General features: G+C 44.3%; 1 protein-coding gene across 4 annotated transcripts in view; it reads right to left on the reverse strand.

Annotated features, from left to right (window-relative positions):
- The window catches only part of KIF1B (kinesin family member 1B), a 135,050-nt gene that overhangs the window by 106,930 nt on the left and 5,227 nt on the right, over nucleotides 1-22,893 (reverse strand). For all 4 annotated transcript variants that reach the window (XM_087701979.1, XM_087701978.1, XM_087701977.1 and 1 more), the window contains exons 2-3: nucleotides 20,317-20,491; nucleotides 1,901-1,977 (exon numbers count right to left, since the gene is read on the reverse strand). In XM_087701979.1, the coding sequence (XP_087558105.1) occupies nucleotides 1,901-1,977; nucleotides 20,317-20,422 (183 nt within the window). In that variant the 5' untranslated portion in view covers nucleotides 20,423-20,491. The remainder of the gene's footprint in view (nucleotides 1-1,900; nucleotides 1,978-20,316; nucleotides 20,492-22,893) is intronic.

Here is a 22,893-nt window from a genome sequence, read left to right on the forward strand (position 1 = left end):
GGAGTGGGGAGGGAATGGAGATTTTACATTATCCTACTGGAGTGGGAATGGAGATTTTGCAGTATCCTTCCCCTGGAGTGGGAGGGAATGGAGATTTTGCAGTATCCTTCCCCTGGAGTGGGAGGGAATGGAGATTTTACATTATCCTACTGGAGTGGGAATGGAGATTTTGCAGTATCCTTCCCCTGGAGTGGGAGGGAATGGAGATTTTGCAGTATCCTTCTCCTGGAGTGAGGAGGGAATGGAGATTTTGCAGTATCCTTCCCCTGGAGTGGGGAGGGAATGGAGATTTTGCAGTTTCCTTCCCCTGGAGTGGGAAGGGAATGGAGATTTTACATTATTCTTCTCCTGGAGTGAGGAGGGAATGGAGATTTTGCAGTTTCCTTCCCCTGGAGTGGGAAGGGAATGGAGATTTTGCAGTATCCTTCCCCTGGAGTGGGGAGGGAATGGAGATTTTGCAGTTTCCTTCCCCTGGAGTGAGGAGGGAATGGAGATTTTACAGTATCCTTCTCCTGGAGTGAGGAGGGAATGGAGATTTTACAGTATCCTTCTCCTGGAGTGAGGAGGGAATGGAGATTTTACAGTATCCTTCTCCTGGAGTGAGGAGGGAATGGAGATTTTACAGTATTCTTCTCCTGGAGTGAGGAGGGAATGGAGATTTTACAGTATTCTTCTCCTGGAGTGAGGAGGGAATGGAGATTTTACAGTATCCTTCTCCTGGAGTGGGAAGGGAATGGAGATTTTACAGTATTCTTCTCCTGGAGTGAGGAGGGAATGGAGATTTTACAGTATTCTTCTCCTGGAGTGAGGAGGGAATGGAGATTTTGCAGTAACCTTTCCCTGCCACGCCCACCAAGCCACGCCCACAGAACTGGCAGTAAAAAAAAAATGAATCCCACCACTGGAAGATACTTAAGCTTCTTGTCTCCCATTATACTATTTTTAAGAATATTTCCAAAAGACTTGGGGGGAAAAGGATATTTCACCTAACAAGACTACCCATTTCCTTTGTGAGTCATTCATGAGCAAAGAGATTTCTTGTGCAGTAGCTTAGTTTATCTCAAAGGCAAAATATGGGTGTCTCTGAGACAGTTTCGCTTGCAAACCTTTCCGGGTTTCTTTTGTTTTCTGGGAAAACCTATATGGAAAATTCCTACTTTGATTTAAAAAAAAACACAGGTTTTGCGGAGATTTAACATTTTTATCTACATGGAAGCTTAAAATATTTAGTTGCCTGATTTTTTCCAATGCAAAGATTTTTGTTTCCTGGATAAATCACAGGGCCCAAAGCACTGTGAATAGGAAGATCCATTTTTCATCTTCGGAGAGCAACTGATGGCGATACCTCAAATCCAACAATTGTTTGGAAGTCAGTAAAATCTCAGCTGTAGCTTCCACAAGGGATATGGGGGGCTTCAGGGCCTAGATACCACTCTGCTTTTATGACTTTGTCTGCTAGGAGTGGAAATGGAGGTGGGGAGCAGTGCTCTTAATAAGCTACGCTAAGAAACTGAAAACTCATCTTTTACGGAGTTATAAACATTCCAAGAGGAAGTTTAAACATAGACTCCTACATGGAAATTGTTTGCTGTTCACATTCCTCCTCGGAGCTGCATGGGCTAATCCTCTCTCTCTCTCTCTCTCTCTCCCTCTCTCTGTGCAAAGCCATCCTTCGACACACTTATACCTCCTATGAAATTTAATATTTCTGATTGCTGGAAAAAGCATTTAGATCAAGGAGGAACCTTGGCTCTTAAAAAAAGCTAAAATCGCAATAGAGGAGAAAAACAGCTGTGGGCTGGAGGGCTGAAGAGAGAGAAATATCCACCCATCCAGCTACATCGGCTTATATATCACACTTTCGAAAGGAATCTGGGTTCAAGACAACTAGCATTCTTACCGAGGTATGGGACCAGTACGAGTAGTCAAAGCTGAAGGATTTTGGCGCTTCTTTAGGATTCTTTGGATTCAGGATACCTGAAAGAAACAAACATACACATTTACCATCCAAGAACTCTGGGGAACAATCAGGGCAGGGAATGTACAATTCCTATCTTCTACTGAATAGTTTAAAGTAAAGTAAAGTATACTTGTCTTCCAAAATGTGACACATGAAAGATATGTCTATTACAAATGTGATGTGCAAAAATGTCATACACTGAAGATGTTACCTAGCTGGGTAGTGAAACGTCTGCAAGGACATAACCAAGTTCAGAGAGTGCCAAGAACTATCATAAACAACAGTAATACTGCCCTCAAGAAAACCACATTTGTTTGAGTTGGGGGGCTGTATAAATAAATATTTCAAATAAATAGAACCAGTATTGCTTGAAAGACTTCTCAAACTGCTAAATAATCCTGCTTGAACCCTATGGATTTGTTAATTTTGTTTCATTTTATCAGCCATTTTATTAGCTTGCTTTTCATATTGGTTCTTGTGGGAAGTCATCCGAAGTTCTTACCAGATTCCAGTTTTGAAATGCTAGTGAGCTATTCAGGAAATGAATTCATGGATATTTATTTATAAGACTTACATGGCCACCCATATTAAGAAGCACAACTCCAGGTGGCTCACAACTGCTACATGCAACCCCCCACCACAAAAATAATAGTAAAATAATACAACCAAATGTAGCACTGGAATGCTAGGGAAATGCTTGTAAAAATCAAAAGCCTTAAAAAAGAGAGACCTCACTACAAAATAGATACTATTGCCGATGACAGAAGCATAAACTTACAGGAACTCAAAGAAGCAGTTGCGAACACTCAGTGTTGAAGATACTTTATCAGTTACGGTATTTTTCAGACTATAAGACGCACAGGTGTATAAGATGCACCAAGATTTCAAAGAGGTAAGTAAGAAAAAAAAGGTTTTGTCCTCTCAATTTTTTTTTTGCAAAAAACGGGCGGAAAATGGGCCTTTTTTTCAAAAACGAGGGCATTTTTGCTTTCCCCTAGCCCTGCTGAAGCCTGCAGAATGCTTCTGGGGGCTGGGGGAAAGCAAAAATGCCTCTGTTTGGGGGGAAACAGCCCATTTCTTGCTCATTTTTCACAAAAATGGGATGCGGGGGTGGGGCTTCGGGAGGCCAAAAATGATTGTATTCGGCGTATAATACGCACCAACATTTCAACGCTCTTTGGGGGGTGGAAGGTGCATCTTATACTCCAAAAAATACAGTATTCAGAAACTGCCGAGCAACAATGAATCAAATTCAATTAGAGGCATATGGGGGGGATAACATTTGACATAACAGATTTGCAAGGCTGCAGATAAGCACTTTCTACAGTGTGCCAAATGGAGTCAGAATTGTAAAAAAAAAAATAATAATAATCCACAGAAAGCGTGGAGACAGATAAGATGTCAAAAAAGTAGGCCATCCTACCGAGAATTTCTGGATTGGGGAATTTTTCTTTGAACTACAATGAAGACCCAGATTCCCTCCCCCCAAAGAAGCTGGCACACATCAGTAACACACAGCTCAAGGGCTCCTGGGAAGTTCACAGCAGGGCATTTAAACCTATTTGGAAATGCATGTTACAATACGGAGATAAAAGGCTCCTGAATTATGGATTGGTTTTCAGACGCTCAACATCCTATGGAAGAACCAGAGTCAGCAATGAAAAGGGCCCAAGGGAGAAAGTAAAAACACACGAGGGTAGCATATTAAAATGTTCACATAAATGATATCTTTTTTAAAAAGACAGGGAGATCCATTGGCGAATGCTCTGCCCGAGGTCCTAAGGTCTCCAAAAAAATAATTTCTTTGTTTTGCCTCTCGATCTATTGTCATGTTTCTAAGCTGCCCAAATGAGCAGACTCTCAACGCAGCAGATTCGTAACAGAAAAATAAAGGTTTCTGTAATGAAAAAATTACATATCAAGGTTGTGGGGGAAAAATAAGCTTAGAGGTGGCTAAACTTATCCCCCCCCCCCCAACCTTGATATGTAAGCTCACTGCCCAACTATGAAAGAGGAAACAGAAGCGGAAAAAGGCTTAGCAAACGTCTATGGAATTCACATTACTAATTTCTCTCAATTTATATCCTGTGGAAAGTTGGCCAAAATTTCCAGGTGACTTCCTGTACTCTTCGGACAACATGGACTCATTTTTATCATTTAATCTGAATTCATCTTCAAATAATCTATGAATCCGACCGCTGATTCAGTGAAGCATAGTAAAAACACACCATGGCATAAAACAGGGGTTCCCAGTTCTCGGTCCGTGAACCGTCACCACTCCGCAGCATGACAGAAACTGGACCATACAAACAAGCGAAGCCCCATTCCCAGGATGCAGGCAGCATCCCCCTCTGGTCCATGGGAAAACCTCTCTCCATAGAAAAGGTCCCTGGTACCCAAAAGGTTGGGGGCTGCTGGCTTAAAAGAATGCATGAACGCACCTCTGTGTTCTGAAACAAAACACTTTTTAATAAGCATACAATTTTGGCTTGTTTCACTTAATGATATAAAGGCAGTGCTGTGAAGCAGGGGGACACCCACTGAATTTTTCATTTTGTCTTTCATTCTGTCCTGCATACTGTTGTGGCCCACCAGCAGAGCTGACAGCAGAGTCGGACAGTGAGGAAGTTATTGGGGAGGAACCTGGGCCGGTCCTGGAGTCTGGGGAAGGCTCTGATGAGGGCTCTGTGTCTGAGGCAGAGAGGGGACCAGGGCTGTATGCCAGTTCTCAGCTGCCTTCAGAGTCAGATGTCAGTGAGGCAGAAGAACAGCTGGAGCCTGTTCCCAGTGTGCGCATGCGCAGAGTTTCCAGAAGAACAAATCCGAAATCAGGGTCGACTTGGGAGTAAAGCCACAGGTGGATGATGAATGACCCCTCCCATAGGAAATAAAAGAGGAGTGAAAAGGGAGTGGGCTTGTGCAGGAAACAATGCGTTCATTTGTTCATTCGTTTCAGGAGTGTGAAGATCTGTCCGTGAATCCCAGAGACTCTGTGCCAAGTCTTTCCTTGCATTGCACTGCGTTTGGAAAATATTGACATGGCAGCTTTCCAAGCTAGATAAGGTCTGTGGTCATAAATTCACTTTTGAAAGACTGTTTACCAGGCCTTTGCTGAATGTGAATGAGAGGAATTCACATTCATTTAATAAAAGGGGTTTTGCCAGGACCAGGAATCTGCCTCGTGCTTTTTGGGGAAGCCTAGGTCAGAACACGTACTACTTAGTATGTGAGGTGCATCTTGCAACAGCGACAAAATCAGAAAGGGTCCCTAATCTTTGACCGTTATCTGCTGCTTTTACAGGCACTCCCAATACCTTGCTACCAGTCACTACTTTGCAGTTTCTAAATTATCTACTGGTGCTCTATTCCAAAACAGAGCTTCCATCCAGGGCAATGGAATGGGAACAGGATCCACTCGCGGCCTACAAATAGCAACGGTTGCTATCGGGCCTCCTAAACTTGGCGATTTTGCCTTGAATGGAGTGCTATGCTGGGTTCTTAACTTATGAATGCTGACAACCAGGCGAAGGCCAAGATTAATATCACTTACACAAGGGCATCACGAAGGGAAGCGCTAGATATATGTTGCTTTCATAGCAACAGGGAGATTAACGGCAAAGCAAAGCAAACTGACAATTTGGGGATTCTCACACGGCAAAAAATCCCAACCCAAAAATTAGAAAGGGAGATGTAGTTAAGAGTAAATATTCTGACCGAGGCTTCTCGAGAGCATGAAGCAAACTCCTTGTCCCGACTAAAATCTTTTATTAATTGACTGTGAATTCTGCGCATTCACATCCAGCAAAGTCTTTCCAGGGAGGATTTACAGTCACAGACTTTATCTGGCTTGAAGAGCTGCCAGGCTGATATCTGCAACACTTTGCAAGGAGTCTCCGACGAACCAATTAAGCCAATTCCTGCAAACTCCATTCCCCTTTCACTCCTCTTTTATTTCCTCTGGGAGGGGCCATTCATCATTCACCTGTGCCTTTACTCCCAAGTCGACCCCTCTTCCTTAGCTGTTCCCTTCATCTGGCCACTCTGTGTATGCTCACACTGGGAACAGGCTCCAGCTGTTCTTCTGCCTCACTGATGTCTGACTCTGACAACAGCTGATAACTGGCATACAGCTCTGGCCCCCTCTCTGCCTCCGACACAGAGCCCTCATCAGAGCCTTCCCCAGACTCCAGGACTGGCCCATGTTCCTTCCCAACCTCCTCATTGTCTAAATCTGCTGCCAGCTTTGCTGGCCGCTGGCAGGCCACAACAGTGAGGAAGGGGGTGTCTGTCTTTGAAAGCTACAAATGGAATACCACAAGAGCTTTGTGCAAGTCAACTCTGGGCTGGAAAGTAACAAAAAGGCATCGATTTCAAGCAAATGTCAGCATTGTACCCATATGCATTCATCTGTGAAGCCGTGAAGGCATCCCTTGAGGTTGAAGGATATTTTAATTGGGATCCTTTCTAAACTAAAAAAAGCAGTGACTTGATTCCATTCAGAGCCCACGGTGGAAGTCAGCGATTTTCACTTCATGCATTTCTATGGCAACAGCTTCATCTCATTTCATTGAGAAAAGGAAGATTCAGAGCAAAGCATATTATCCGGATGAATTCGCTGGCATGCATGTTGGGAACGGAGATATTTTAGGGGCTCCAAGCTGCCTTGTTGTGGTTTGTAGGATAGAAAGAAGAGCTTTACGACAAAGGTAGTTAGGTGCCCTTGTATAAGTGACATTAATCTTGACCCTTGCCTAGTTGTCAGCATTCATATATATGTATGGCTGTATATATGTATGACTGTGTATGTATGTATGTATGGCTGTGAAAGTTGAACCATAAGAAAAGCTGTGTGTCAAAGAATGGGGGCCTTTGAACTCTGGTGCTGGAGAAAACTCCTGCGAGTCCCTTGGACTGCAAGGCCATCCAACCGGTCAGTCCTAGAGGTCAACCCTAACTGCTCTTTAGAAGGCCAGATCCTGAAGAGGAAACTCAAAGACTTTGACCACCTAATGAGAAGGAAGAAGGGCTCCCTGGAGAAGAGCCTCATGCTGGGAACAATGGAGGGCAAAAGAAGAAGGGGACAAGAATGAGGTGGCTGGATGGAGTCATGGAAGCAGTCGGTGAGAGCTTAAATGGGCTCCGGGGGTGGGTGGGTGGTAGAGGACAGGAAGGTCTGGAGGAACGTGGTCCATGGGGGCACAATGGGTCGCAACTAACAACAACAGCATTCGAAATAACCCAACATACAACTCCATTCAGGGAGCAATTGTCAATTAAGGAGCCATGGTAGCGTAGTGGTTAGAATACAGTATTGGAGGCTAACTCTGCCCATAGCCAGGAGTTCGATCCTAACTGGCTCAAGGTTGACTCAGTCTTACATCCTTTGGATGGAATAAGGACCCAGATTTTGGGGAGGAATAGGCTGACTCTGTAAACCACTTAGGGAAGTCTGTAAAGCACTGTGAAGCGGTATATAAGTCTAAGGGCTATTGCTACAAGAGCCCTGGTGGTGCATTGATTAGAATGCAGTATTGCAGGCTAATTCTGCTCATTGCAAGTATTTGATTCTGACCGGCTCAAGGTTAACTCAGCCTTCCATCCTTCCATGTTCGATAAAATGTGGATCCAGATTGTTGGGGGAAAGAGGCTGACATTGTGAACCACACATAGAGTGACGTAAAGCACTATGGGGAGGTATATAAAGTCCTATTGCTATTGCCATAGTAACATTCAGTTTAGAATCATTTATGTTTGGCATGAAGAAGATGAGCTAGGCTATATGTTCAGTGTGAGGTCTGAGCAAAAGAATCAAAGGCCAGGATTTGATCTTGATTTAACTCTATGATGTACTGCAAAAACCTTGATTGGTGGGAGGACTGGCAAGACATGACATTAAAACATTCAAGGTAAATGTAGCAGTTGACGAACAGTTGACTAACAAGTACGGCTAGTATACATGACGATGTGTAAAGTGATGCAAATTGTTCACGATATGTCACTTGTTGTGGCTTGTCAGCAGCCAATGGAGGTGGCAGCAGATTCGGACAGTGAGGAGGTTGGGGAGAGACATGGGCCAGTCCTGGAGTCTGCGGGAGGCTCTGATGTGGGCTCTGCGTCGGAGGCAGAGAGGGGGGCAGAGCCGTATGCCAGTTATCAGCTGCCTTCAGAGTCAGACGTCAGTGAGGCAGACGAACAGCTGGAGCCTGTTCCCAGAGTTGCCAGATGAAGGGAAAAGCTAAAGAACAAGGGTCAACTTGGGAGTGAGGCCACAGGTGGAGGATGAATGGCCCCTCCCAGAGGGAATAAAAGTGGAGCAAAAGAGGAGTGGAGTTTGCAGGAGACAATTAGTTGGCTTAATTGGTTCGTGACTCTCCGAGACTCCTTGCCAAGTTCTGCAGATATCGGCCTGGCAGCTCTCCAAGCCAGATAAGGTCTGTGACTGTAAATCCTCCCTTGAAAGACTTCATTGGATGTGAATGCGCAGAATTCAGTCAATTAATGAAAGGGACCAGGAGTTTGCTTCATGCTCTTGGGAAGCCTTGGTCAGAACATCACTCTTCTTCTGAACAATTTTGGAGTTTCCACACTGCCAATGCAATGGTCCCATTTCGATGCAGTTGTCCCGTTGTTGCTGTCCTACTCCAGGCTGATTTCTTCCGTCCGGATGCACAGGATTCCAGGCTAATAGTTTAATTACACAGGCCCACAGAAAAGGAGACAGGGAATCACAACAAAGACCTACCCTAACGGCTTGCGTGTTGTTCAACAAAATTAATGTGTTTATCTGGAATTCCAAGAAAAAGAAAAACCCAACTTGGCAATTAAGTCTTCTGTTTGCAAACCGCCCCTCAAATGCTTTTGTCTTACAACTATAATTAGTTTCCATCATCGTGGTGCTAAAAGCAACTTGGAGCATCGCAGTTAACCCTGGCCACCTGCTTCGGATAACACTACAGCTTTAGTAGCGTTTTAGGCTGCACTGTGGTTTTTATAGGACTATTTTACACTGTGCTATATTTGCACTTCGGTAGAATTTATGCGTGCCATTTGTTAAAATGGAAGACAGGGTTTCATTTTCTCAACATACCAATCATTGGGACCAGGGGTGGGTTGCTGCCGGGGTTACTGCCAGCTTGTTTTATGTGCACTTTGCGCATGCACTGCTCGCTTCACTAGCACTCGTGCCTGCTGCACATAAAATGAAAAAAAAAAACATGCCGGCAATGGCATGGGAGACCAGGGAAACTGTTCAGGGGCGTGGCCAGCCTGCCACCCCTACCGGTTCGGCGACCCAGTCCCAATTTCCATTACCGGTTCGCTTGAACCGATGCAAAACAGTAGCAACCCACCTCTAATTGGGATGGTATTTCCCTATTCACTGACATATAAGCATCATTTTTTGCCTAGCACACTTTAGAGCAAGGGTGTCAAACTCAAGGCCCAAGGGCAGGATCCGGCCCATGAGGTGCTTACATCTGACCTGTGTGGCTGCCCTGGAAACAGCGAAGGACTGGCCCACGGTACCTCTGCCAGCAAAAATGGAGCTCAGTAGGGCTGTGTGTGGTCCTCTTGAGCTCCATTTCTGTTGGCAGGGAGTTGTAGGAGGCCATCGCAGCCAAAAACGGTGCTTGGGAGCCTGTTTTCACTGGCAGAATGCCTGGGCTACCACAGGCGCCCCTGACATGAGTGCCATCGAGATGGCCATGCCCACCCTGGCCACATCCATCCCGGCCCCCCAAGGTCAAACACAACCCTGGTGCAGCCCTCAATAAAATTGACTTTGACAACCCTGCTTTTAGACCCATGGCTCCAAAAAAAAGGCAAACATCCATCATTGGTGGCAAATAAATAATTGGAGCCCAGATCTGCTTCTCTGGTTGTCTTCTTGTCCGGCTATGTTTGACTGGAATTATGAGCAAGTCCTTCCTAAAACCAGCATTTTAATTAATCATATTGCCTGGAAAGATGTTGGCATATTCTAATGCAACCTCCTGATGTCAGCCAAGCTAATTCTCACTACTCCTGGAGGGGAAAAGCAAGAGCCATTAGCTCTGAGATAAAGTTCTTAGAAGCCAATAAGAGAGTGGGACTTCCTCCATGCACACTCAGCTGCCATTGGCTCATCCTCTTCTTGATTGACTGCTATGGAACCAGTCATTATAAGAAGGGTGATGAAGCTTTTAAGGATTCTCATCCTGTGTTTTTTTTCTGTCGTACAAAAAAGAGATGGTCAGAATTTTGCCTGGGAAAAAGTTTTGAACCTATGCTGAAGAGGATACAGGAGAAACGTATGACCTCAACTGAGCCCAAAATTCACGTTGCTAAGCAAGAAATTTGTTAACTCAGTTTCGCCCCATTTTATGACTTTTCTTGCCATGCTTGTTAAGTGAATCGCAGTGTCAGGCCTGCAGCCATATTCCTCTTGGCCTTTGGCCTGCCAAACTTTCTATTATTCTACTATGCCTTTTCTATTGTGGAAAATTGGGAGGGGGGATTGTACGGAGTTACTTAATGTGTAGCCATAACAAAATTCCTTCTAGAAAACCAGGATCATCCTTTCTCTCTGCACCTCCGCACCTGACCGGAACTGGGTGGATGGAAGCTACCGGCATGGCAGTGGAAGATTGGACCACGTGATGGACTTGTGGGTGTGAGGGGCAAGATCTTGAACTTTCAACTAGGTAAAGAAAACTGGGAAGCTTTCAGATTCGGGTTTTCCCAGATGTGCCAACATGGCTCTCTTAATAAATTGGAACTTTGAGCAATACTTTGCCTTGGACTCTGATTTAATTTTGGATGCTAGTTGGAACCCTGACATGTTGTAGCTGTTGAATTAGTAACCTCGTTGTTAAGTGAATCTGGTTTCCCCATTGACTTTGCTGGTCAGAAGGTTGCAAAGGGGGAATCGCGTGACCCCGGGACTCTGTGACCGTCATTAAATGAGAGCTAGCTGCCAAGCATCCGAATGTAAATCACATGACCATGGGGACGCTGCAACGGTCGTAAGTGTGAAAAACGGTCGCAAGTCACTTTTTTCAGTGCTGTTCTAACTTCATCACTAAGCGATCGGTTGTAAGTCGAGGATACCCTGTGATTGCCACTACTTCCAACTGCTTCATGAAGATGCTACTCTGTTGGCTACCATTAATTCAACAGACTGAGGACAGTTGAGGTCCTCTGATTTGGCAGGTGGGAAAGGGAGATTGAGCAATAAGTGAAGTGTCCAACATCACACCATGAGTCAAGGGGAAGGAAGGAGACAGGCGTAAGTCATCCAGATCTACCAAAGTGGTGAAGTGAGTTACTCCAATTAAGTGCATGAGTAGTTTACATTTAGCTCCATCTGCAGGCAAAAAGATCGGGTGATCTGGCCTCACTTTAAAAGCGGGACAAAAGAATTTTCCAGCTCAATCTCTGCTTGATAAACAGAAATAACCCTTGACTTACAACCGTTCGTTTGGTAGCCATTGGAAGTTACAATGGGGCTGAAAAAAAGCGACTTATGTTTTTCACACTTACGACCATTGCAGCATCCCCTTGGGCCATGGCTTTGAAATTCAGATGGTTGGCCACGGACTCACCTTTATGACGGTTGCAGTGTCCCCCTTTTGCTACCTTCTGACGAACAAAGCCAGATTCGTTTAACAACCATATTGCTAGTTGAACGGCTGCCATGATGCAGTTAACAACTGGGGCAAGAAAGGGTTGTAAAACGGGGCAAGACTCCGTTAACAACTGTCTCATTTATCAACAGAAATCTTGGGGTCAATTGTGGTTGTAAGCTGAGGACAGCCTGTGTATTCCAAACACACCAGCTCCAATATATCCCAGCACACAGCTGGAGGCAGATATCTAATTGGTTATAGGTAAAGGTAAAAGTTCCCCTCGCACATATGTGTTAGTCATTCCCGACTCCAGGGGGCGTTGCTCATCTCCGTTTCAAAGCCGAAGAGCCAGCGCTATCCGAAGACGTCTCCATGGTCCTGTGGCCGGCATGACTAAACGCTGAAGGCGCACGGAATGCTGTTCCCTTCCCACCAAAGGCGGTTCCTCTTTTCCTACTTGCATTTTTTACATGCTTTCAAACTGCTAGATTGGCAGAAGCTGGGACAAATAACAGGAGCTCACTCCGCTATGTGGCACTAGGGATTCGAACCGCCGACCTTTCTGATCGACAAGCTCAGCATCTTAGCCACCTTCTAATTGGTTATATTCAGCATTAAAAGAAAAAGGATAAGAAAGACAAGGACAAAAAAGCAGCAAAATAAGCTTCAAAGTGGCCAAATCACATGCTCTATTTGGAACATGGAGGATGCTTCTCCCTCCCCCCCCCCTCCCGGCCACTCTCCCCTTTAAGGAAATGACTAGAAAGCTTTGGACGGCTTACAACAATCTAATTAAAATAATCTGAAAGCAGAGTTCATATTACTTCGGAACAAAAGGGGGAGAAATAGATTCTTCTCGCTTCCCGGCAAGCCGAACCAGCATTTTTTGAGTTATTTGAAATAAAACAAGCTCGGCAGACATTTATGAGAGGGGCTTAGCCTGGAATCCTGTGGGTTTATCTCCTGGCTTTAGGAATTGTCGTTTTTTCTTCCACCCGGAGAAAGGAGGGAGTCGTGCGGAAGTCGAAGAGGGCCAAAAAGCTCTCAACCTCAGCTGCTCTTGCAGATCCAGTGGCTATAAATACCCACCCTGCAGCTGGCGTTTCAGGAGAAGCGCGTGTCCAACTCTCCGCCTCGACCTGAATAACCACTAGAGGCTACAGCCTACATTCCATTTGGAGCCTTTGTTCTCCAGCGGAGGCCGGACACTCTTTGTAATTGGGCCCACCGTTTTGGGGTGTTTTTTTTTTAAATGCAGGGCTCCGTGTCGTATTCGAAAATTGAAGATTGCATATGGAGCCAGCGCAAGCATCACATCTGGATATTATTGGCTAGAACGGAATGCAGGGCAAAAATAAATAAATAAATCCCGTTTCATAGGGGAAAAAATTTAAGCACAGCTTTAAACAGGGAAGAGAATGTATCCGAAACGGATCCACACAATCAAGTGGTTATCATCCTTGGTTGGAAACCAGGTCAACATTATCCAATACCCGCTTCTCTCGTAGCTGCCTACTCAGAAATGCAGCAAGCACTCAGTTTTATGCTGCTTCTGAAAGAAGAGAAGAATAGAATGCCAAAGTTCGCATCTTGATGCATCGCATTAAAGTTTAAATGGAGCTTTGCGTGGCTGCCTTTCGAACAGCTTCCAGTTTTTTTTTAAAATTAACGGAACTTTAAATGGCAAAAACCTTTAGCTAGAGCTTCCGTTTTTGCTCCAATTTTCACACACACAGAGAAAAAAACAACAACAGGTAATATCCTGAATTGACCTTGCCTGGGCTTGAGATTCCAGGGAACTGCAGGACTGCATGATAGACTTCTCTTGGAATTGGTCAACAAGAAATTCCAAGAGAAAAATAGCAAGATGTTTTTGTATTGTTACCGTTGTCAGATTTGGGTTAATGTCAGGGTTCCAAATAGCGTCCAAAAGTGAATCAGAGTCTAAGGCAAAGTATTGCTCAAAGTTCCAATTTATTAAGAGAGTCATGTTGGCATATCAGGGACAACCTGAATCTGAAAGCTTCCAGGTTTTCCCCATCCAGTTGAAAGTTCAAGATCTTGCCCCCACACCCACAAGTCCATCCCATGATCCAATCTTCCACTGCCATGCTGGCAGTTCCGCCCACCCAGTTCCGGGCAGGTGCAGAGGTTCCAAGATGAATTTCTTAATAAATTGGAACTTTGAGCAATATTTTGTCTTGGGATTCTGATTTAATTTTGGATGTTATTTGGAACCCTGACAGTAACCCGAATCTGACATTGACAACCGTGTTTCCCCCCAAATAAGACAGGGTCTTATTCCCCCCCCCCGAAATAAGCGTGTGGCCTTATTTTCAGGGAGGGCTTATTATTTTTGAGGTGCAGGAGACGGCGAATGTGGTCATTTCACGGCTACTGCTGTGTTGCAATATTTTCGGGGAGGGCTTATTTTCAAGGGAGGGCTTATTTTAATGCATGCGCTCAAAAGTCCAATTGGGCTTATTATCTGGGGAGGTCTTATTTTCGGGGAAACAGGGTACCCACCTAACTACTCTCTCTACCTACCTACCTACTGTATTTCTCTCTCTTTCTCTCCCTCTCTATCCCTCTATCTACTTTACTTTTTTTAAAAAAAATTGCGTCTTCAAAACCTTGGTGCATCTTATACTCCGGTGCGGCTTATACTCCTTAAAATACGGTAAATTGATGGATCTTTTTTTGTCTTTAGCCAGTATGCAGTTTCCCAGTTGCAAGTTCCTTGTTTCTGTCCTTCTTGTTCAGTTAGGATCCAGAGGTACTTTATGTTCTGTTCTTAAAGGCAGAAGATTCTGTACCTTAGATCTGATGTCACCTCTACCTTTTTCCGGTCAATTTCTTCTATTGGGAAGAGGATGCAATCCTCTTTGAAAAAAGCAATATAGAAGAGAGCTCTGGAATACAGGATCCTTTCATGACATCATTCTGGTGATTCAGCTCCCAGCTCTTTAATAATACACACACACAAAAACACAAGTACAGCCAATTGGAAAGGAATGTTATTCAGTCATATGACAGCAACTGAAATGCCGCAATTATACTTCCACTCCCAAGCAATTTGGCCGTGTATTTCAAAATCAGATAGAAGGGTTTGCCTCAAATCCAGCAGTTGGAAGGAATGGCTATTCCCCAGAAGCCCAGCTTCATTGAAGTTAATGGTTATATAAATTACAACATATTTTCTGAGGTCAAGGGGCAGAGTGTGACTCTCCACTTTTCTTTCTAATTGCTGTTTTGTTTATTGCTTCCCATGCTGATAATTAGTTGGACCATTCATTAATGGATTCTTTTTAAAAGTTCCATTAGGCAAAATATCCGAAGCATTGAGCACAGTATTATCAACACCATGCCTCAAACTCTGTCATCCTTTTAAAGCTACGATAAATTCAATTTATGAATCTCATTTGCTTTTTAAAAAAAACAGGTTTCAAAAATTACCCCTCCCTTTTTTCTGTGACAGAAACTTCCTTGTATCTTGTCTTCCTGACTACTGAATTAACTTGAACAAGTTAAAGCAATGAGTTTCGAGTGGGCCCATCCCCTTTATCTCATGTTTGAAGCAACAAAAGAGAAACAAGCCATGCCTTGAAGGACCATAGTTGCTGCATTGAACAGATCATAGCTTTTGGGGGGGGAAGTCTAGCAGATAACTTGAGCTCTAGAAATCTTTGTGATTTAAATTCTTCCCTACCCTGTTTCCCCCAAAATAAGACCTTCTAGGATAATAAGAGCGCATGTGCTAAAATAAGCCCTCCTTGAAAACATTGCTGCGCAGCAGCAGCCATGAGGTGACCACGCTTGCCGCCTCCTGCACCTCAAAAATAATAAGACCTCCCCAAAAATACGGCCAAATGCTTATTTCAGGGGTCAAAAGAATCCTCTTATTTTGGGGGAAACACGGTAGGTAGGTAGGTAGGTAGGTAGGTAGGTGGGAGAGAGAGAGAGAGAGAGAGAGAGAGAGAGAGAGAGAGATACAGTAGGTAGGGAGAGAAAGAGTAGATAGGTAGGTAGGTAGAGGGATAGAGAGAGAGAAATACAGTAGGTAGGTAGGGAGAGAGTAGGTAGATAGGTAGATGTTTCCAGGTGTATTTATCCATGTGCTGGAGAAAGAAATTGCTGACAAACCTTAAGACTTTGTTTCTGCTGGCACAGCACTTGATCTCATCAGTTAAAGAGCTTTCCAAAAGGAAAAAAAAAGTTTTTGTACTCTGCAAACCTCTGAAAAATGGCGCGTTTTTCGCAAAAACAGGCCCACTTTTTTTCAAATAAAAGGCATGAATAGCCTTGGTGGGGCTTGCAGAGTGCTCCTGGAAGGGAGGGGGAAACAACGGCCCATTTTTTGCTCATTGCTGCCCCCCCCCAGCCCCCAGGAGGTCTCTGAAAGCTTCCATAAGGCTATGCACAGCCATTTTGGTGAAGGGGCAGGGCTTCAGGAGGCAAAAAATGCTGTATTCGATATATAAGACGCACCCAGTTTTTCAGCCTCTTTTTTGAGGAAAAAGGTGCGTCTTGTACTCCAAAAAATCAGTATGTGCTTTGGTGAAGGGACACACTACAGAAGTGTTACAAATTACCATCAATTTACAGTTTCGTGCGACAAAGAACCACCTTCAGAAATCGGGGGGGGGGGGAACCTACACTCACCCTGTGCTGATTTGGTGCAGTCATGCTTGGCCAAGTTGGTTTAACCCAAGGTGGTCTCACAATTCAGAAGCAAAAGGTAAAACTTTGCACCGATTACAGCATGTCGCTCTGAAGAGCATCCTGTCCCATCAAGGCAACTGAAAATTGGCCTCAGATATGGCTCTTATTTGCTTTTCTCAACCTATTGGGTTCGTCAGATGTTTCAGGAGATAGCAAATGGAGAAAACAACACAGTTGGAAGGAACATTGGAGGTCTTCTAGTCCAACCCCCCCTACTAAAGCAGAAGACCCAATACCAGTGAGGGCAAACTTTTTAGACAATGAGTGACCAAACCGCACCTGTGCACGCCCAAACTAAAATGTGTGCATGCGCACAGACATGTGCCTGTGCGGCAGTGGTAGGCTCCAGATCCCGGCGCAACCAGTATGGTGCAACCGGGCCCGGCATCCACCACGTGAATGTGCGCAGGACGCGTACACCCGTGCACAGCGTGCGTATGCGTCCTTACCTCCTGTGACGCTCCGTGACACGTCCACAATGCCGGAACATTGTGCAGGCGCTGTATGTTCCATGGCAGTGCGCCGAAGTGCCTAAGGGCTCAAATACCAGTAAGGAGTTCGGGCGGGCGGGCCCTCCGGAGCACTGTATAGGAACGGTAGCCGGTGCTCCCGGCAGGCACCAGTACGCCCATACCAGGGCATACCGGGTGTAACCCACCACTGCTATGTGGACATGCATGCATGCACAGGCATGGGCATGCATGCACGAATATGCACGGATGTGCAGCAGAGACCCGAGGCCAGCTGGGAGGCGGAGCATCCTAACACTGACAGCGCGACAAGATCCTTTTCTTTTGTAAGCTTCTGTTCTGTCATTTGCAGGGAAACGGAAGCTCACAAAAGAAATGCCACAGAGATCTGACCTGGGGCAACAGTGCATGTGCCAGCAGAGAGGGCTCTGTCTGTCTGGCATGGGTGCCATAGGTTCACCATCACGGCCCTATACCATTCCAGACAAATGGTTGCCCAACCTCTTCTTAAAAACATCCAGTGATGGAGGACCCACAACTTCTGGAAGCAAGCCATTCCGCTGGTTCATTGTTCTCAGTGTTAGGAAATTCCTCTTTAGTTCCATCCAGGTTGCTTCTCTCCTTGGTTGGAGAAGCTTCTTGTCTTCAGGTGCTTTGGAGAATAGGTTGGCCACCTCTTCTTTGTGGCAACCTTTAAGATATTGGAAGACTGCTATCATGTCCCCCTCTACTCCTTCTCTTTGTTAGCTTAGACATACTTAGTTCCTGCAATTGTATTTTGTATATTTCAGCCTCCAGTCCCCTAATTGTCTTTGTTGCTCTTTTCTGCCCTTTTTCTAGAGTCTCAACATCTTTTTTTTTATAGTGTGGCTTGAATAAGCCTGTAAACAGGCAGCTCCAAAATCAGTTTTACAATCCTACATCCGACTCTCTCCTACAGGCAGTCCCCACCTCATTCCCTCTCTTGACTTCTAAAATCCCCACGGCAGCATCTTTTAACTGCGTAACATCTGCAATCAGCTCTGAGAGCCCCACAAGCAGAATAGGCTTGCTGCCAACATACCAGTTTCCTAATGCAGTCACATGTGATTTTATCTGGACTGCAGGATCTCACTGTAATAACAAAACAAAACAAAAATCAGATGAAAAGAAGACAACTGTCATGCGCAGGGACAGAATACAGCAGGTCTGCACCTCAAGATCCTCTACAAGTTTCAAATGATGGATCCATCGGAGGCCAGATGTCGTACTGACAATTTCTTTCAAGTTATTTTTCCACCCCAAACAGGACAAAGGAAAATCATGGGATCAGTTAAATCCAAGCTTATTTGTCAGAAGAGGAAACTTTCTTTCCTGTTCAAAATCAATGCTCGTTCTAATTTTAAGATGAAGGATCCTGATTCCTTGCTGAATCTTAGCCCGTGGCCAATACATTGCTAAACTCTTGAGGAGCCTGGAAAAGCCACCATTCGTCCGAGCCTGCTATCAGGCGTCTGCGTAAGTGTGCAAGATTAAATCAAGCAACTTCTGTTTTTCCATTTGCTAATAATCTAACAATCTTTCACTAGAATTCTATTCTGCCCTGCATTCTTGGCCTGATTTATTTAGGGATCTGATAAGGCAATCCAAGAATCCGAGAGCATTCACATACAAATGATTTTTAAAAGGTCTTATCCAAACATTATTTAAAGCATGCATTTCTATATCATCCCACCCAATTCCAGCCAGGGAGAACATCACAAAACCTTTTTCTTTTAAGAAAGTCTTCGAAGCCATAAATGGTGCCTCTGAAAATGGCTCAAACATCCCTGCAAACTCCCCTATTTTCCTTTCCACCATTTGCATTTCTGATCCCCTTCCCCCACCCCACATAACGCCCCCTTTCTGTACATTCCTGGCATATTTCCACCTAACAATGCACTCAAGAGATTCCCAAGTCTTAAGGAGGTCTCTAAGGCTATTTTCCCACAGTTATTAATGATCCAAATAAGTCTGACCACCTGCCATTTCGGTTTCCCTTTTGTCTGACTGGAGACATGCAGAAAAAAAAAGCTACAGATCAAAACAGCAAAACAGATCCGAGAGAAATAGGCAAAGGAAGCTTTTCTCAGCAAAAAAGTGTGGCTTCTCTCTTTTTCTTTTTAAGCTTTGTGCCTCGCATTCTCACTACCAAGAGACTATGCTGACATCAATAGCCCCAACTTTAAAATCTTATATGAAGTAGGAAGTATCTGATACAAAACCAGCAGATGTTGGTTTTAAGGACAGGAGAAAACAAGGAGAGCCACTTGTAATAATACAACAACAACAACACTGTGAAGAAAGCTGCAGGCTTAGAGAAGAGAAAACACAGACTGGACACTCTATCAGATTGAAGATGTCAAAAAACGTCTCTGCCAGACATAGGACTAAACGATAAGAAACATGATGAGAAACATCTTGATATTAAAAGCAGTTTGACTGTAAAACCAACTAGGATAGTGGACTATCCCTCAGTATAGGGGTCTTTATATGAATGAAACAGAGGAACCTGCAGCCCTCCGGGTAAATTACAATTTTCTATTGTTCCGGGTAAAGGTAAAGGTTCCCCTCGCACATATGTGCTAGACGTTTCCTACTCTAGGGGGCGGTGCTCATCTCCGTTTCAAAGCCAGAGAGCCAGAGCTGTCCAAAGACGTCTCAGTGGTCATGTGGCCGGCATGACTAGCCGAAGGCACATGGAACACTGTTCCCTTCCCACCAAAGGTGGTTCCTACTTTTCTACTTGCATTTTTACGTGATTTCGAACAGCTAGGTTGGCAGAAACTGGGACAAGTCACTGGAGCTCCCTCCGTTATGTGGCGCTAGGGATTCGAACTGCTGAGCTGCCGACCTTTCTGATCGACAAGCTCAGCATCTTAGCCACTGAGCCACTGCATCCATTGTTCCAGTCAGTGTCAGTAAATGGCCAAAGATCTTAGAAGATGAAGTTTGAAACATCTGGAGAACCGAAGATTGTTCTTCCTTAAAGAATACAAAGGCTAAGCTATTGGTTGGGAACGCACTTCCTCCAGCTTTCCTGAGGGTTGTTTTTTTTTAATACGTCTACAGTGACATATATTTCCTTTTTCTGACCTGCAGGGTCCCATCAAGTCTAGGCTTTCAACTGGCAGATGGCAAAAAAGAACAGAAGGACATCCTGAATGCTAGGCTTCCAAGCCACAAAATAGCATCAAATATGCCCAGGCCAGCAAATCTTGTTCCCCAGAATACTTCATGTATACGTCATCCCTGCTACTTCCAAAAAGGAACTTGCACAAGGTGGCCAAGTAGCTTTGCTAATGACAAGGAAGTCCCTGAAGCATATGTGATTGTTTGCCACTCATTTCTAGATGATTACACATCAGTAATAATGCTACCAGGTAAGTAAGATGTAATCTAACAAGAGTACTACAAAAAAAAAGAAAGAAACAGTTGTTTTAGGAATAAATTGTCAATGACATTATCTCTATGCAATACCAACAATTCATTGAGTCCCAGAAAGGAAAGCCACTCTATTAGAAAATTAAGCTTGACTTACTGGTTGAATTGCCTTGCATTTGGATGATGCATTTGGACTCTTTGCTGGTCTCTCGGGAATTAAAAGGTCTAACCCGAACAGCAACTTTTACAGAAGCTCCAGACATTTTGATGGTCTCTTGTGGGCACTCCAGAAATTAGGTTTCAAGAACTTCCGCGGTTTCTTCTAGTGTTAGCTTTTAAAAGAAAAGAAAAGTGATTTTCAAATACATATCAGATAAACAGCCATTTATTATAACCAAGCATGTTTGATACACACACACACAAATAACATTTTCCTTAGCATGTAAAGCAGTGAGATTATTCACACTGCTCCTTTACAAAACTGAGAGAGAGAAAAGCTTTGATGAGTGACATCACTCATGACTCAGTCAGCTTTAAAAAGATACCCATTTTCTGTACAGCTTGTTCATTTAATTGGTACGAGTGGCAAGTGTAAAAGAATCCAACACATCTCTAAGGATTTTTAAAAAAGACAAAAAGCCTATGCAACACTGCTGGGTCTCGTGTTAGTCTTTCTCCTTGGACATTTCTATGTCCTGCACTAGACAACAAAGCTGCAAAAAATCAAACTGAACCATTACCATTCTCTCTCCACAAAGATAAAAAGGTATTTTAGCTGGCAGAGAAAACAGAATATATGTGGGCAAATGAAAATGTTTTACCAAGGCATTTCAAAACAGCTGATGTGGTATCAGATAAAAAAGCAAAATAGAGGCTTAAAATAGCCATACAGTATCCTGCACCGGCTTTACTTGTTCATTGTGTTGACTGATAGGGTCTGTATCTTTTTAGTTAACAGGCATGATCAATATCTTTTAAGTTCTACCATTACGCCTTGCATGAAAAATAAAACACTGGGGTGTTTATTTTTCAAAGCATCCATATCCCAATCAGAGGTGGTATCCAGCAGGTTCTGACCAGTTCTGGAGAACTGGTAGCGGAAATTTTGAGTAGTTCGGAGAACCGGTAAATACCACCTCTGTCTGTCCCACCCCCAATCTATTCTCTGCCTCCCGAGTCCCAGCTGATCAGGAGGAAATGGGGATTTTGCAGTATCCTACCCTGGAGTGGGGAGGGAATGGGGATTTTACAGTATCCTTCCCCGGCAGTGGAGTGGGAATGGAGATTTTACAATATCCTTCCCCTGCCAGGCCCACCAAGCCATGCCACGCCCACCAAGCCACGCCCACAGAACCAGTAGCAAAAAAAATTAATATCCCACTACTGATCCCAATATAACACCAAAACAACACTGGAAGACTTAGAGGTGTTTATGTAGTGTAGATTTTTTGGGAGAGGCCAGAAAAAAGAGCCGGAGATGTAGCCTTACAATGTCAAACATTCCAGAATGTTTACAGGAAACCTGCTGCCATCCTCCATTTCAATACATATGCTCCTGATGCAGACAGCATTCTGTGCTTATGGATGCTCTTAAAAAGCAAGATAAGACCAGAAAAAAAAGCCTTAAGATTTGCAGCCATTTAAGGCCTCCATCTCTTAAAATGCCTGAAGTGCCTCCCCAGATGTATCTAGCTGGCTCCAACCATTTTTGGCACTTTCTACGGGCACAATACAAAGCCTTGTGTGGTCAATCCATAGGTGAACAGAAACTGTAAACTACTGCCCTGTAGCACGGCCAGGCCTCCAAAAACCCATGTATCATTTCTGCAGCTGTCAAATCCAGAGGTCCTCAACAGCAGTCTAGATGGGATGCCGAATTAGCCACTGAAGATTTAATCCAGGGGTCCTCAAACTTTTTAAACGGGGGGCAATTCGCAGTGCCTCAGACTGTTGGGGGGGGGGATGGACCAGCTGGGTGGGTATGGCTATGTGATTGGGTGAGCATGGCCAATTTAGCAGCCCAAACAATAATCACAAATTAAACTTTAATTTGTTTTGTTTCTAGGGGTGGAAAGCAGGTTAATAAAGGGATGTGGCTACTTTGGGGTATGTATGAGGGACTTGTGTGTGTGTGTGTGTGTGTGTGTGTGTACTCCCCCTCCCTCTCTGAAGCCCATTTTTTGACTCCTGAGGCCTCCAATACCTTTCTGCCACCCCAAAACAGGCGCGCTTTTGGCCTCTCAGGGTCTCCAGAAGGCAGGTGGGGGCTGGCAGGTAAGTGGGGCGATGTGGGCAGGGCAGCTTCATGGTTCTGCGCGGGTCGGATTAATAGCTTTGGTGGGCTGTATCCAGCCCACAGGCTATAGTTTGAGGCCCCCTGCTTTAATCAAATATGGAATTCTTAGCAGGAACAATACTTAGAATACTAGAATGCCTATAAAAGAATGCGGAGGGCGTTAATAGCAGAACCAAGATTCTTCGTCAAAGCAAGTGATTTCAAATATGAAAGATTGAGAACTTTTGTTCTGGAAGTGTACCAGGTTAGGAAAAGCGGTTTTGGCAAAATTGGACCGTTTCACAACTGTAACACAATTAGGGACAATATATTTTGCCCCAGCTTTAGCCATCAACTAATAAGATTGTTCTCTGTCACATTCCCGGTTCTATGCTAGAATAAGGCTACTTTACATCTGCAAAACCAGATATCCACATAGTAACTATGTTAGTAAAGCAG

This window comes from Thamnophis sirtalis, unplaced genomic scaffold (assembly GCF_051295495.1).
Source record: "Thamnophis sirtalis isolate CommonGarterSnake01/CBP01778 unplaced genomic scaffold, rThaSir2_p1.2 scaffold_15, whole genome shotgun sequence".
In the NCBI taxonomy this organism is placed as follows: domain Eukaryota; kingdom Metazoa; phylum Chordata; class Lepidosauria; order Squamata; family Natricidae; genus Thamnophis; species Thamnophis sirtalis.